Source organism: Cryptomeria japonica, chromosome 2 (assembly GCF_030272615.1).
Source record: "Cryptomeria japonica chromosome 2, Sugi_1.0, whole genome shotgun sequence".
Classification (NCBI taxonomy): domain Eukaryota; kingdom Viridiplantae; phylum Streptophyta; class Pinopsida; order Cupressales; family Cupressaceae; genus Cryptomeria; species Cryptomeria japonica.
This window is the reverse complement of record NC_081406.1, coordinates 228999840-229016423: the sequence shown is the minus strand read 5'-3', so window position 1 is coordinate 229016423 and position 16584 is coordinate 228999840. Positions and strand designations below refer to the sequence as shown.

Sequence of the window (16584 nt, the reverse complement as noted above, 5' to 3'; positions counted from 1 at the left end):
TACATGCACTGTTGATCAAGTGCCATGAGGGGGTTGATGTTTGCCTTTGTTTGCCATCTTCCTTTGTCAAGTGAGTGTTCCTTCCACGACATTCGCCTCATGATGATGTGTCTCAGCACCTTTGATGTTCTTGGTTCTTCGTCATGCAGTTGTTTTTGGCTGTCCTTTTCAGTGTTCCTGTCCCTCTCCCACTTCCGCATTATGGAGAGGTTTATCCTGTTGGTTCTAATGCTTCCGTGGTTCGATTGATCAACTCTTCAGGCTTTGGTTTCTCATGCCATCTATATCTTCGATTTCAGTTGTTTTGCCTTGTTTGCCTCCTGATTCGAGTAGTGTCATTTGAGGGCACTCATGCAGATTACAGTCTTCTCTACCTGGTCATGTTCTAGTTCAGTGGATGTTCTTCAAATCAGCAGTTATTCTTCGACAGAGTTTGCAGGGTCTTCATGCTTCAGTGATATTCTTTTCCATCTCTTTTTGGAGTAGAGTTTTGTTCCCATGTGGTTTTCTCTATTTCTCCAGTTCATAGAGATTTCATTGTATTTGGGTACCTGATCATGCCTTGTTGTCGGGACCCATCTTTATTGCTTTCAGTAGCTATTCTAGGTTTTAGCTTCTCCCTAAGTCTAGCTTAAGGGGGGGTGTTAGAGTATTCGGGTATTTACTTGATTAATTAAACATTCTTTGTTTAATTATTTAAGTTCCCTTTATCTCTTTTACACTTAAGCTAACTTTAGGTGCATATAATTAATTGTTTTAATTAATTATTATGTGCAAACCTAGGTTTTCCCTTTTTAGGGTTTCTTGACCTATTAAAGGTTGAGTTCTTTCTTTTCATTGTAAGAATCACATTACATATTTTTTGTGAATATTGAGCTCTCTCTTTTTGAGCATATTCTCTGTGTTTTGTATGTTCTTCAGATTTTGCTTCATTGCTTCTCCTTGTAACAGGTTATTCGGCTTGCAGAAGATCTTCAGGCTCCTGTGGTGTTGTATTTTCTCAACTCCTATAGTTGATAGTCAGGATAAAGAAGGGGAGGGTAACCCGGTGATGGATAATTTGGAGACCGTGAATACCACAAATCTGCATAAGGAGGAAAAAGGGGATAAAAGTGACAATGGTGACAAAGACACTGTTAAGGCCTTCTGTGAGACCATCGCTACTATGGTGAAGGATGTTAACAGTTTGAAAACCGATACACGGGCCATTGCAAGAATTACAGTTGGTGACAAGCCCTTGGCGGAATATGTTAAAGAACTGGTGGCCATTCTGCATAATGCACAAGCTATTGAATGTATGGTTGGAAAAATTATGGCAACGGAGAAAAAGCTCAACCAGATGGGAGATCCTAAGGAAATGGAAAACAAAATGAAAGATTTCAGCACCAGAATTGACAAGCTGGAGCTCAATGTAAAGAAGATTGCCGACCAAAATTTCCAAATCCTCAAATCCTCGGTGGACAACATGAACATCCTTATTAACAAGGTTTGAGAATGATGCAGAAAAGGATCGTGATAAAGAGCAGTCGAACAAGAAAGGGCATGAAAGGAGGACCAGAGCTAACACAAAGAAAAAAGGCGACATCGAAGGTCGTGAGCTGGAGGATCTGAAGACCTCAACGAACAGCATGAAACAAATGGTTGTTCACGCTGAGGAAATTATGAATAGTATTTAGTTTCAGTTGTTGTCCCTGGTTAGGTCTCTTTGTTGTCTTTATGCTTTCCTTTTGTTGTCTGTGCCGAGATACTTTATTATGTAATGTTGTGTTAAGTTGATCCCTTTCGGTGGGTTCATTTTGTTTTTTGAAGTGACCAGGCACTTTTTTTAGCAGTTCTTTCTCCTAGTTTGTTCAAGGTTCGGGTACCTTTCAAATACCTGCTTTTACTTAATCAAAACTCTATGCAAGAAAGGAGATCTAATAATGAATAATGCACAAAGATAGAGATAAATTCATAGAAAGAAGAAGGAAAGTGAACTTCATGTTGCTACCCAAAGGTATTTAAAATTGAAATAACACCACCACAAATGATAAAGAGCCCCCAATTAAGTTGGCTACTTATGTCATAGGGTGAAGAGAAACATGAAGATAAAAGAAGTGCTAAGGCACTATGTTTTTTCCAAGAAATACCGCTAGATCTATTGTAAGATAAATTCGTGCAAGATCATATTGCTTTTGAACAAATTTGTTAAATACATGACATTTTCCAAGAGAATGTGAATATGAATCATGAAAAATGCAATATTCATCACCTTACACTTGCTCAAGATTGTTGTTCTTCTTTTTAGGAGGAAACGAAATGTTCTTATAATATTTCAATCTCCAATAGATTCTTGTAGCTAGTCTTTCGGGAGGATAAATATATATTTAATTCATCTTCTTGGCATGGTGGAGAAAAATTGTTAGAAAAAGAAGGATCATTATCCACAATTCTAATTGTCCCATTGTCTATGCCTTCTTGAATAGATTTATGAAAATCAGGGCAATCATTGACATTGTGATCGTGTGTTTAATGAAATGAGCAAAAAGGACGTTTTGAAGAAGAAGCATTCTTGAGGGCTCTTATGATTTGTTGTCTTTGGAGATGATTTTGAAAGTTTTGGAGCCTAAGGAGTTCATCCATAGGGAGAGGAGTCTCTTTTCTTAGGCCTTCTGCAGTAGCTTGTGTGGGAGGGTTTATAGGGACACGAATTCCTTGTTCAAACTTCCCAAGTCCTTGTCCTCTAAAACCTTGTTTTGTTATTATATGAAAGCCACGACTATGATAATATTGCAAATGACTAGGTGGGGGAATAGGATCATGAATTTCTTTGAAATCTGATGTGTAAGGGGGAATAAAAGGATTTGTAGTTGAAGAAGGAATATCACTTGAAGGGACATTCTCCTTTCTCTCATCATGCTTATCCATTTTGGGAGATTTGGAATGAGCATCTTCATCATCTAAAGGCTCATTTTAACTTATTTCTATGTGAGGAGAAAAATCATTAAGAAAATGCATAACATCATCCTCTCTACATATATTTTGATGTTGAAGATAGGTCCTAGGAGAATAAGGAGGGTCTAAAGATGTAAGAATGTTAATATCTTGATTTTGCCCCCCTTGCTCAAGGGTATGTGTGTGAGAAGAAGATGGGCCCATGTTTCTTTCCAATGCTTTCTCTCTTTTAAAAAGATCATTGGTTGAAGCATTAGCTTTCATCTCATTCACACAAGATACCATAGGAGAGGTACAAGGATTATGATCTCTAAGATTGGAATCTACAAAAGCCTTAAGGTGATTAACATATGAAATGCATTTTCTTAATAACATCACCATAATACAACATAAATGATACATCAAGGCTTTGAGATCAAATTGAAAAGGAAATGACTTTGAAATCCTAACAACACAATATGACCAAGTGCTATGAATGAAAAGAAGCAACATGAAATGAAAGAAGCCATTATCCAACACATTATTGTAATAAATATATGTTAAAAACAATGTAATCATATGTGAAATAGAAAATAAGTCTAATCCATTGATTTCCATTGACAGTCTCTTCATTAAAATCTTAATTTGCTGAAAAAGAAGATCTAAAATTAGGACCCCTTTTATGAAAATTAATTTAAAAGTTAAGTGTTGAAATTTGAATTTTTTTTCGACCTTAAGAGGTGTTAAAATTGATAAAGTATGTCAATTTCTTGGATTTAAGCAGAAAAATACAGTCAATTTCGACTCCCAAAATTTTGAGAAAAAATCTAGGGACCATGCGTAAGTTATGCACAGTCCGACCAATTTTTTCCGAAATTTTCAAGGATGATAGAAATTATGATTTTATTGAAGAATCCAAAAAAACAGCTGATTTGGAGATGTCTAGATAGGTCAAATTAGCAGTCAAAGGTCGAAATAGTAGATTCTTAAAAATTAGGGTTGTGTTGTTTAACCACTTAATTTTAAGAATGAAAAGACAGATTTGAATTGTAATTTTGAAATAGAAATTAGATCTGAAACAAGCAACTAAAATGCTATACTTCACAAGCTTACTTTCTTCAAAATGAAAAATTAGGGTTTTTATGCAAAGAACCTCTAAAATTTGCAAAAAGATCAAACTTGGAAATGAAATTTTGAAATTCAAATTGCAATTATTCAAATCTAACAATAAGAAATCAGAATTAAGATGTAAGACGTGAGCTTCACCAAAATGTAAAGTGGAAAATTGGACCCTAGTGGTTCCCCACCTAGGAGAGAGAAACGAAACCACTAGTGATTTTCACGTGATGCAAAAATGCACTTTACATTCAAAAGAGGGATTGAATCCACTAGATCCAAATCCAAGGGAAATAAGGATGTGAATGCTAAGTGGATTGCAAGTGTTGGAAAGTAATTTGCCTTTTTTTGTAAATAGATATGTTGACTTGTTGATTATGCAGAAAATGAAGACAAAATGGGTGAAACAAAGAGCTACCAGTTCGAGATAGCGCTGTAACTTTGGATCTGAGATGTTAGACTAATACAGATCTGCCCTTCAAATTTGGAGAAAATTTGTCAGGATCTTGTGTAAGTTATGCACGGTCCTCCAAAAAATTTGTGAGTCGAAAAGGGTTTTTTTGTCTCTGCAAATGAAGCCTAAATCTGCAATTACAGTCGCGCACCTACAACCTACACACAGAAAAGAAGGAAAGAAGGGTTGTGGATAAGGCTCTGCCTTAGTCAAACCCCAGTTGAGAAATCAACCTTGAAAGAAAGTAATTGCAAATGCTTAAATGTAAATAATGGAAATGTATACCTTGTAGATCTACAATTTGTTGATGATGGTTGCTTTGCTTCTTGAATTAAATCACAAGTGTTGCATGAAATGTGTAGTGCCCCTCCCTGATCCATCTTGTCTTTTTGTACATCAAAGGAATATATTGATCTAGCTTAGTCTACTTTATGATGATTTGATGGTATTATGCTATGTACTAACCCTATTTCATGATTGTATTGGATATGATGATGGATCTATATTTGATCATTATTTATGATGGATCATATTGCTTATGGGATTTTTATGACATTATGATTACACTAACCTGACTCTATGATTATGATGATTGAGTTGATGCTACAATGTTTGTGATTATCTTCTAGTGTCTTCGTGATTAGAGACGATGCCACACCACTCATTGCGAGCAGGATATGATGTTGTGATTCTCTATCACTTGCTTGATCATTTATGATGTATATGTGTTGTATATATGTTGTATTGCGTTTAGTGGTGGATGCAGGATTGCAGGTACCAGACATCGACTCCACTTGGTCTCAGAGGTCTAAGCATGTCTTTATCCCAATGGTAAGTTGTTGGAGATGGCATGTGTTTCCCTCTCATACTCTAGGCTTAAGTTGATACCCTTGTCAATTAGTGTATTGGCTTGAGTTGTTGGTCTACGTCATGTGGTATGTTGTTCAACCTTATGTTAGGTTGCCTTGTGAGTTTGCGATTATTTATTAATTAATAATTAATTTGTTTATATAGTTTATAAATATTAAATTAAATCAATGGATGACATTAATATTTAATATTAATATGCGGGGTGAACTCACAATAATGGTTCCCACTTTTTTGCCACTTTTGACACTAAGATGTACATTTTTAAAATAATCTTCAACTTCCGAGAACTATAACTTTTAAACTATTAAAAATTTGAAGATGATGTAAATTAGTGATTTCTAGCATTTTGTTTGTAGATTCTATATACATTTTTTTCAAATTTTTTTGAAAGATTTTTTTAAAAAATTTCCATCTCCCTCGAAAAGTAGTTTTTTACAACAAACTACATTTTTTAAGAGTGATGTGCCTCCCGAAACGCATAACTTTTTTTCTATAAATGATAAAAACTCAATTCTTTCGAATTTTGGTTTGTAACATCAATATCCAGGGCTTGCATTTGGTTTTATAGCGATATGTTCAATATTTTTCATTTTATAAAGTTTTGAAGTCCGACTAGTCATAATTCAAACATAGGTTTACGTTTGAACACATAACTTGTTCTATATAAATCGAAATTCAATTTTATTTTTTTTGTTAGAAAGAAGACATCAATACCAAGGGCATAGATATTTTTCAGAATTTTTTTGAATTAGTTTCTTATTTTTCCCAATGCGTTGAACAGAGAAGTTCATGTTCGGTGAAAAACCAATTTTTAATAAAATTAAAAAATCAAGAACATAATAAATTCAAAATATAACAAAATTATATTCATTGGAAAGCTTGCTTCAAGTACTACCATCTAATATTTTTGGGTTATCAAGATTATTTCATTCGTGCATTGAACCAGAGCTCCGAAGTCATTAATTCTTCAGAACTTTGAAATTTTTTGGGAGAAACTTCTAATTTCTGGGGTTCGAACGAACACGAGTTCGATCAGATTGGGTTCGCTCGAACCAAAAGGGGTTCGAGCGAACCCCCATTCGCTCGAACAAGTGAGCTCGATTTTGGCACGCTCGATGTTCGAGCGAACCCACTCGATGTTCGAGCGAACCCAACTGAACAGTTTGGTTCGCTCGGACTAACTGTTCACTCGGACTCCCAGGGGTAGTCCGAGCGAACATTTGTATTTCGCTCGAACACTGGCAAATCCGAAATTCCCACTTTCGCCAAATTCCTTCATTGGCAAAAGTGGGAACCAGCTTTGTGAATTCACCCTGCGATTATTATTATTATTAAAAGATAATTATTATTCATTAATATTTATTTTATGGATTTATATATTATTGGTTATTTGGAATTATGGAAATTAATTAATCAATTAGTACATATAGTCATTGGCGTAAATTATTAAATAATGGTTAGTACGAATACAATATAGTTGTATATATTTATTTACTGAGAGTTTATAATTAATTAATATTTAATTGGTAGAATTATATTAATTGAGTATTTATGCTTATCAGTACATCCATTTATTTATTTATTATTTATTTGATTATTTTATATGTATGTGGGAGATATTTATAGTATTGAGTATAAATTATATTGGCTAGCGCATTTATATGTATCTGTACATTTAATTATTTGTTTATTGTTTATCTATTTTTTTTTTTAAATTAAAATAAAAGTGGAGAACCACTAATTTTATTAATTATAAATTTATACAATCCTAATTCAAAGAACACTATTAGGAAAGAACCAGGCAAAGAAAACCTTCGGTCTTGCTCATAAAAAACCCATTGGGAAGACAATATGACCAATTACATCAAAGAGGAGAAATGAGATTTCCAAACTAACCCAACCCATCCCAAAAAAGGCATATAAGCCAACACCGATACCAAAATGATACCCCACATAAATATAATTATTATAATATAATTTTAAAGTAACAACGATCAAAATTATATTGACTAAAAATTAAAACAAATATTTTTATTATAATTTAAAATTATTGTAATTAAAATTACAACAAAAAAATTTATTACAATACTATGATGGCAAGTACTCGCCACTACGTGGCACTTGTTTTATTTTATTTTTAATCTTTTATTTCAATTACAGTTTTAATTTTTCAAATTTAATTTATTTAAGAATTTAACTATATTTTTGTTCAATTTTATAATTAAAATTTTATTTTTTTATATTGAATTTATCTTACAATTAATGTTATTATTGTTTGTAATATCAATATTTTATATTCTTATAATTTTCAATATTTAAATTTAGATTAAGGAATATTATTTATTTAACTAATATAATAGTATAAAATAAAATAATATGATATAAACATGCTCCATTAAAAAAAATTAAATCTTGATATAATAATATTATATAGTTAATGTTATATTTGATTTCATTTTTAAAATATATAATATAATTTATACTTACTATTATATGTAATATTTTAATATTATAAATTATTATATATTATATTATATACAATTTCCTATATAAATATATCTTCCTCTTTATATACACATCTCTTCCTCTTCCCCTCTCTCCATATCACAAACATAACACGTGTATTGGCAATGGATCCTTATTACTCTCTATCACTCTATATCATCATGTAGATCTATCTTTCCTTCTCCCTCTTCCTCTACATCTTTCTGCCATCTCGTTTGCTTTATATCTCCCGCTCTATCTTCCTACCTCTTTGTATATGTTTGTCTCCCTTTTTGTCTTCCTCCTACTACCTCTATCTATAGACATATGTCCCTCAATTCATTTATGTATATCCCTCTTTGTCCATCTGTGTCCCTCTCACTATTCTTAGGCCTCTATATCTCATTGTCTCTTTATCGAGCTATCTCTCCATACTTCTTGTCCCAAATCTCCCTTTATCTCAATCTTGTTATCTCGTCCTCTCTCTCCACCCCTATCTCTCTCCCTCACTCTATTTATATCTAAATATCACTTCCTATCTCTATATTTATATTTCTATCTCTCCCTAGATCTCTACCTCTCTACCTCTACATATTTATCTATTTCATCTCTATCTATCCCCATCTCATCTCTGTATCTCTCTATCTCCTTCTCTCCATATCTCTTTCCTCCATCTCCATCTGTATCTATAACTTTTTTATCTCTATCTCCTTACCCCCTCTCTCTCACTCTTCCCCACTCCATCTTTCCCTCTCTCCCTATTACGAACATAACATGAGCCTAATTATCTTCTCAATTTATAGGTTTCATTTCACTCTTGATTGGATCTTTGTAAGTGGTTGTATAGTTGATTTGAAGATATTATTTCTTCATTAAAACCTTTGTTGCACAAAACAAAACGGCCTACCAATTGACCTCATTCAATACACAAGAGTATGCAACTAAAAGACCAATAAATTCCCTATTTGACCTTTCACACCTCTTCGACATACATATTGCACACAATGGTGCAATCTCTAGTTTTAGGCTAATGTCAAATTACTCCGCCAATTGTCTTTTTCCACTCTCACTGTTGAAATATATGTATGTTTGTTTCAACATCAAAACAAAAATGGTGGCAAACAAAAAGACGGTTGGCTTGAGGTACTAGACAAGCCAAAAATCACATAACATCAATCGCTAGGCTTCTTATGAAATCTAAACAATAAGCAATCCTTTATTTTTTCAAAAAAACAATAACTCGTTAGTTTTTAAAAAATAGGCATTGTATCATACTTCTTGTTAGCCGATGGGCTATATATTATGTGGTTTTAGTTGAAATTTGTCTCATGCCTGAAACCATTGTTAAAGTTATTGTTAAATTGGAGTTGTTTGTTGATTTTCAATTGCCTGCCAAATATATCGGTCACTAGAATTCACATCAAATAAAATCAATTTGGATTCATTTAAAATCAAATCAGATTTCATTTAATTTAAGATCAAATTGAACTTCAAATCAAATCGTATTTCTTTCAAATCATATTGCTGTCAAATTCTATAAATTCTATTAGATTAGATTAAGAAAGGGTAGTCGAATATAGATAATTGTATAAATTCTATTAGATCAGATTAAGAAATCGAGGAAGTGGTTGTTATTTTTGTTGAGGGAGAAGCAGCTTCTTGATGGCGAAGGAAATGGTCTCCACAACTTGTTGTAAATTTCCATGGATTTGGAACTTTCCATTGGAAGAACGTTTTACAAAAGCAAAGCTTGGTATTTTCTTGAAACTCTTGAGTGTGTCGCTACCCTTTGCTATCACTATGCAATTGCTCTGCCGCTAACTTGCATCTATTTTTTTGGAGCCTTTGGACCTTGATTTTTTTGGCATATCTTTTTTTTTTTTCTGTTAATGGTTTCTGAGCAACTCTTTGGTCGCTTCTTTGGTTATGCAATGCACAATATAAATAAAAAATATGAGATGTTGGAGACATGGACATAGAGGTTTTAGTATGAATTGCGCCAATGAAGTTGTGTGACAGCAGGCATGCCTAGAGGATTGTTTTTGTGCAATAATAATCTTTGCCAATCTATTACTATTAGAAGAAGTCATTGCCTTTCAGAGATGGTCATGCAAGCAGCACCAGAACAACTTTTGTGAAAGTATCTAAAACTATTGTATGGTTTATTTCAACTGAAGACACTTTGTTCATGGGGCAGAGCATACCTTAGATAGCATAGGATTTTTTTATATTATTGGAATAAGCAACTGAAAAAAATTCAAATTACAAGAGCAAATACAAAAATTGAACAGCAACAGCCCATAATGTTACTTGAAAGAAAACAACCGCAAAATAGTCCATGTAACAAGGAAGTACACTGACAAAACACTTCTACTACAAGAACAAATTATTCATACAAACGAATTTGAAGCTACAACAATAATAGCATGGAGCCATGGCTAAAAGTGAAAGCAATCACATCAAATACTGAAAGTTGAACTTCCATAAAACTGGACTTTGAATGTCAGTGCAACAGTAGACAGTCATGAAGTTTTGCTGATGTTGAAGACTGAAAACTGAAGTTGTTGAAATCTACACAAAGAGCCATTCTAACTTGATAAACTCCATTCCATGACATGGTGTTAGGTAATGCATGTAGCTGAAAAAACTCCTCATGTAATTGTTGACCTAAATTGAGGGGAACTGGGCATGATTCTTGCTTGAAGTTGTGAAAGAAGCCTTTTTGCTTTCTGATCAAGATCATCATTGGTAACTTATTCCTGACATTCAGAAAAGATGCTATGCTTAACACCTAGATAAGAAAACTAGAGCAAATAGTTAAAATGTTAATCTCAAGGGGAGAAATGGAGTGAGACAATGTAGCCTTGCATCAAATTTTCCATATGTTTTTAATCAAGATAAGCCAACATGAGTTGGAAATTAGATTATGGGCAGTAGAGAGTCTGAGAAGACCATATCTCCATGACCAAGGAAAATGGAAAAGGGCGGGTATAGTGGCTACAAGAGCGGTCCATAAAGTCTTAACACGTGGACAAAACCAAAAACAATGTTAGTGTCATACCAATGAACACGATACCAATCTTTACAAGCAATGGTTGTTTGTATACGATATCTAATCAAAATCTTCCAAGGGGAATTGCCTTCCAATGCTCTAACAATCCATTTGGCAGAAAGATAGATTCCTTGTAAGAAGGGATCAATTATTCCCAAGTCGTCCTTCTCCTTAGGGAGAATACAATGAGACCATGAAGTGGCAAGAAATCCTCTTTTAATCTTCTTTTGTTTCCCCATTTAGACCAAATAAAGTTACGAATAAGATGAGTGAGTTGATTATAGCAGCATTTGGAGGGCAACCGGCAAGATGAGGTGTATACATGACAAGCCAAAAGAATTTTATTAGCCACCTGGATACGCTCGGCCATGGAGAGAAATAAATTTGTCCAAGCTAATAATTTGGATTAGAATTCGAGTATATCCAACATATTATTGGCATATTCAGCAGTGTTCCATAAGAATATCATGTTGTCATCAACAAAGTGAGAATTAAGAGCCATACTATTATAAGGAAGGGAGATGCCATGAATTAAGGAATTAGCATGTGAATGTTGAAATAAATAGCCAAGGGCATCAGCTGTGAGCACATAAAGAAAATGAGCTAAGGGGCAGTCTTGGCGGATGGATTTTTGGAGGGGGAATTGTGGGGAGAAGGCTCCATTAATGGCCAATCTAGCATTAGCATCCTTGAATAACATTTTTACATGGGCACAAAAGTTGGAACCAAACCCCAACCATTGAAGCATATTTAGGATGAATGGCCATCTTATAAAATCATAGGCTTTATCAAAATCAAGTTTAATTATTAATGCATCTTGAGCAGTTTTTTGAGCCCATTCCACTGCTTCCCAAACAAGGATCAAGTTGTCAAGAATAAATCCGCCTCCTAGGAAACTACTTTTCCCAGGTCTAACAATTTCTTGTGTGATTGACTTGATTCTTTTGGCTAAGGCTTTAGCTATTATCTTATATGAGGTATTAAGTAATGTAATAGGTCGCCACCCATTTACCGTGTCTTCTTGTTTCCCCTTGGAAATAAGTTTGATAAGCCACTGGTTATTTATATCTCCTAAGGATCCAGATTCAATACCCTCCAAGTCCAAGTAGACATTATAAAAATCGTCTCTTATGTGAGGCCATAGAGCATAGTAGAACTCAATTGGAAGGTCGTCCATACCAGGGCTCTTCTCTAGGGCCAAACTATACAAAGCTTCATCAATCTCTTCCAAGAAAAGGTAACCATCAAGAAATTTGTTTTAATCATTCTAGATTCTACAAGGAATATAATTTGGTAAATTGTCTTCAAGAATGGAGAGTAAGGGATCATTAATAGAATCATCAATAAACAATTGTTTATAGCGTTCAAAAAAGGTTTTCGTGATATCATCTTGGTTGGTCTGCAACAAACCATCATCAGATTTGATAGCAGAAATATATTCATTTTTAATATGCTTATGTTGCAAGTATTGGATGAAAAACTTATTAATCTTATCGCCCTCTTTCAACCAATGTAAACGAGCCCTCAATTGAGCGCCTTTACCCTTATAAGCAGTTAGGTTGCGCAACAGATTTTCAGCTTGAGCAACAGCTGTTGTAAGGGAATGTTATGAGGATTGTTGTCCAAACATTTTCTACTTTGAACAAGTTGGCCTTTGAGAGATTTTTCAATTCTTCAACGCTTAGCTAATGCTTTCCTACCATATTCACGCAGAAAAAGAGTACATCGTGCAATATTTCTTTCCCACTAGCAAATCCATCTGTCATTTTGAGGTTTAGGCTCAACCTTCCAAATGGCAAGAAGACCATCAATATAGTCTTGACTTTGGAGATGGGAAACATTCAATTTAAAAGGTAGATCATTATTAAAAGTGTCAACTCCATTAAGGGAAAGGGTGGTGAATATAGGGAGGTGGTCTTAAAGAGTAGCAGACAAGTCAAGATGGACAAGATGTCCTGAAGGAGAATGGAGAAGGGGCAGGTTGGGGGAAATGTAGAATCTATCTAAGCGGCACATCTTTCAGAAAATCCCTTGATGATAATTGCTCCAAGTGAACAAATAGGGTCTATGAGAGTCCATTTTACCCATGATGGGATCACGAACACCTAGGGAGTTCCGAGCAAGGTTCCAAACATTAAACTCCAATTGAGGCAATCTAGAATGGTTGTCCCAATTGCGGTCGGTAGGGTATTCCACCATATTGAAATCACCCCCAAGAACCAATCAATAGTGGGTAAATGAATATGTAGCCATTCCCACAAAGAAGCTCTCTTGGATGAAGAGTTGGGTGCATAAATAGAGCAAAAGCCAATAAGAGTACCTTGAACCAGGGTGGTAGCCCACACACAACAATTATTTGGATTAGAACCAAAGGCAAAAATTGATTTAGCTATCCATGGAGCAAGACCCAACATAGCTCCACCAGAACCCTCGAAAGTGATTTGTATGGAAAAATTGTGCCTCTTTCCAAATGGTAGAGAGAGAGGCTTCAAGTCGGGTTTGACTAACTTTAACTTCTTGAAGCATTAAGACATCTATACGACTTTCATGACAGATTGTTTAACTTAAAATTTACAAGATGGGATGGACAATCCTCTCACATTCCAAGATTGTATGTGACAATTCATTGAGAGTTGGGAAGTACCTCATCATTGAGGAGAGTATTAAACTTATTTGATTCCAATAAAGTTTGATGGTCTAAAGAGCCATCCTTATTACTCCTTTCTCTAGATGGAGACTGGGAACGAGATCTCATAGGAATTGAAGGAGGAGATCTCACAGGGTTGACTGGTTGTGAGGGTGAGCTCACAGGGATAGCAAGCTGAGTTTTCAAGGGTGCAGGGGACTGAGAAGGCTCTGCAGAATGATGAGCACACGTAGAAGACATGGTTGACTCTCTATTTTTTGGGGGTCTTTATCAAACAGAAGAACTTCTTTGAAATAATTAGAAGTTTGAACGAGGGAGGAAGAGGGGGTCGTTGAGGAATAATGGGGGCCTCAGAATGAGAAGGATTAGAGGTAGGGGTAGCAATGACATTGATAGGAGGGTTTTTAGGGGCGTCAACTGGAGAGAGGTTGGATGAGCAGGGTTTAGAAGCAGAAGCATTAGAGGGATGTGGCTTATGGTAAGGGCACTCCCTAATGAGGTGACCTTCCCTCCTACAATAGAAGTAGGCATTAGGCTTGTTTAGGTAAGTGATTCGCTAAGAAAACTCAAAACCAAGGGCTACAAGCTCAATGGAATCTAGCAGAGGTTGGGTTAAGTCCATTTCAACATAGACTCTCGGGTGAATTTTCAGGCCACCCCATTTATCAAAATTTGGTTTACACCATAAGACTCTCCCTAATTGTATAGCAATATTGTGAAGGAAGGGGCAAAAGGCTAAATTAAGGAGTGGAAACTCCTGCTAAACAGGATATTTAGATTTTGAGACCCCTTCTGGATGAAAATCGATGTCTTAGGCCTGGAGATAACAAGTTTGGCCACATATTATCCAAGACCTATAATGTAGGGCTACTATAGCATGATCTGAGTTCATCAAAGTACAGGCCACATAACCCCTGCCTAAACCCTTGAATGAATCTATTAAACACCCTTTTTGTTCCTAGTTTGTGCAGGTCCATTTCAAAAATTCATGCTCTGTTGGAATGCCCTTGAGGAAAAATAGAATGATTGATCTTGCTTTGTAATCTTCAATAACATCAACTATGTCATCTGGGAATTCAAAGGTTATAGTCTTACTTACAGATGTGTCAAGTGGCTGAAGGAGTTGGTCCTTATTCGCTTCAAGTTGTGTGGAAAGGATATGTTGACCGTTTGGTGGATTAGTATTTGATGTCTGGGACCCAACAACACAAGCATCCAAAACATTGGATTCCTGTAGTGCAGAGTCAGGACACAGGAGCTCCTGGTGCATATTTTTGTTCAGAGTGGCAATCTCAATATCTTCTATCTTCCCTTTATCTCTCGCTTTCTTTTTCATGACAAATGCACGGTGATTAAGGGTGGATTGGGACCCAACTGCGGGAGGCTTCTTTGAATCCTTAATCTTAGCCATGTTGAAAGGGCAGACAACGCAAGTAAAATGGTAAGGCACGCAGGTTGCAGAAGTGGCTATGGCACCAGATAGCATAGGCTTTACATGAGAGAGATGTGGAGTAATACCCAAACCTAAATAGTATACAAAACAGAAGATGATTGTTATAATCATAGCCTTACTAATGGCTTTTTGAGATTTCAATGATTCATGATGACAACTGCATTTGATCCAAATAATATCAGACAATTAAGAATTCTAATGGTAAATCTCATTTAAAAAATGAACCTAAAAAATTACATTGGGGAAAGATCCTCCAATTTGGTAAATATGTAATCTAAAGGATTTTTTTGGCAATGGTTATCTTGTTCCAATAGATATTTATAAATACACTGGTCATTTAAAAATTATACCTCCCAAGTAAAGCTAAGACAAGCGATGAGAAAGCACTCAAACTTTAGATGTTTTTGATTAAGTTGTTTGGAAACACCCAAATCTCATAGAGCCACAAATATTTGTGATAGATGAGGTTCATATGAACAATCAAGCCCTCGTCAAATGGTACTTATGTGATTCTTCTAAACGCGGGTGATAAAACCATAAAATTGATTACTTGAACAGACCTAAAACCAACTATCCAAGATCAATCTTAATCCGTTGGGTATAATGAAAAGCGATTTACATGATGACCCCATCTTCGCCAAACATTTTAAAAATTAAAACAAATTATTTTTCCACAATCCATGATAGATGTTGTTCTTGCTTCTGGTTTTGATTATGAGAGATTTTTTGCATCAATGTTTTAGATCACACTCTGTGATCCATCATCAGGACGAAAGAATGCTCAAGAAATAGAAAGATGGAAGTGTACAACAATGTCTTTTAATAGCTACATTATGTTGGAAGTGTACAAATAATTGATGTCATTCTCGCATTCTAATCGTAGAAAGAATTAAAAGAGTTTTAACCTTCACTTCTTTAAATCATACATTCCATCCTATTTCAACGGGTTTGAAAACTATTAACCAAAATGCATTACCCATTTTAGAGGATGAAATACTATCTCATGCTACCTACTCTTCATCAAATGATTTCATTTAAGGGTTTTCTTTTAAGAGTTCAATTTCTTTAAGAAATGGACGATCTTCACCAAAAGATTATCTTTAAAGGATTTAACTCCAAAAGAACTAGGTACTCTTCACTAAATGATTTTATTAAGGATTCAATTTATTTGTCGAGTAGTACAAAGAAGTATTGTGGATAGATAGTGGTGAATGTTGTATTCATAATAATGTTGTATTCTTACATTATGAGTTATGAGTTAAGATCTTTTTGTTGACTTTGTGATATACATATTATAAGATCCTAATAACTAATACTAGTGAAACATATGGGTACTCTTCATCAATTAATTATATTAAGGCTTCAACATATTTGTGAAGTAGTACAAAGAAGTATAGTTCATACAATATCAAAGCAATAAAGATTTTTATATTAACAAGTCTCATTCTCAAGGTCTACCTATTCATAATTTCAACATAGAGAAGTTTCGTTCTTATGTAACAATGAATTCAAGAATAGATTACTAGAGCTTATTGTTGACAACGACTACCAAAAGAATTTGATTTTACCAAAAAATGGTAGGAATCTTTGATTGC

General features: G+C 34.7%; 1 protein-coding gene across 2 annotated transcripts; it reads right to left on the bottom strand.

Annotated features, from left to right (window-relative positions):
• Positions 1-4377: 4377 nt before the first annotated feature.
• On the bottom strand, positions 4378-15124 carry LOC131034543 (uncharacterized). 2 transcript variants are annotated; one of them, XM_057966046.2, is made up of 2 exons: positions 14636-15124; positions 4378-4641 (listed from the first exon to the last, which is right to left on the bottom strand). In XM_057966046.2, the coding sequence occupies exons 1-2, from the start codon at positions 15098-15100 to the stop codon at positions 4621-4623; spliced, it is 486 nt and encodes a 161-aa protein (XP_057822029.2). In that variant the 5' UTR covers positions 15101-15124; the 3' UTR covers positions 4378-4620. The 2 variants fall into 2 exon arrangements, with proteins under 2 accessions (XP_057822029.2, XP_057822030.1); XM_057966047.2 differs by lacking the exon at positions 4378-4641 and adding an exon at positions 10177-10596 and having other exon boundaries at positions 14636-15123.
• Between the last annotated feature and the right edge of the window lie 1460 nt (positions 15125-16584).

Bases quoted from the DNA above. Each gene is read 5' to 3' on its own strand.
- LOC131034543 (XM_057966046.2), bottom strand. From the start codon at position 15,100: ATGATTATAACAATCATCTTCTGTTTTGTATACTATTTAGGTTTGGGT. The intron at 4,642-14,635 runs GTAAGTAAGACT...TTCTGTGTGTAG, and splicing joins TTCAGCCACTTGACACATCT to GTTGTAGGTGCGCGACTGTA.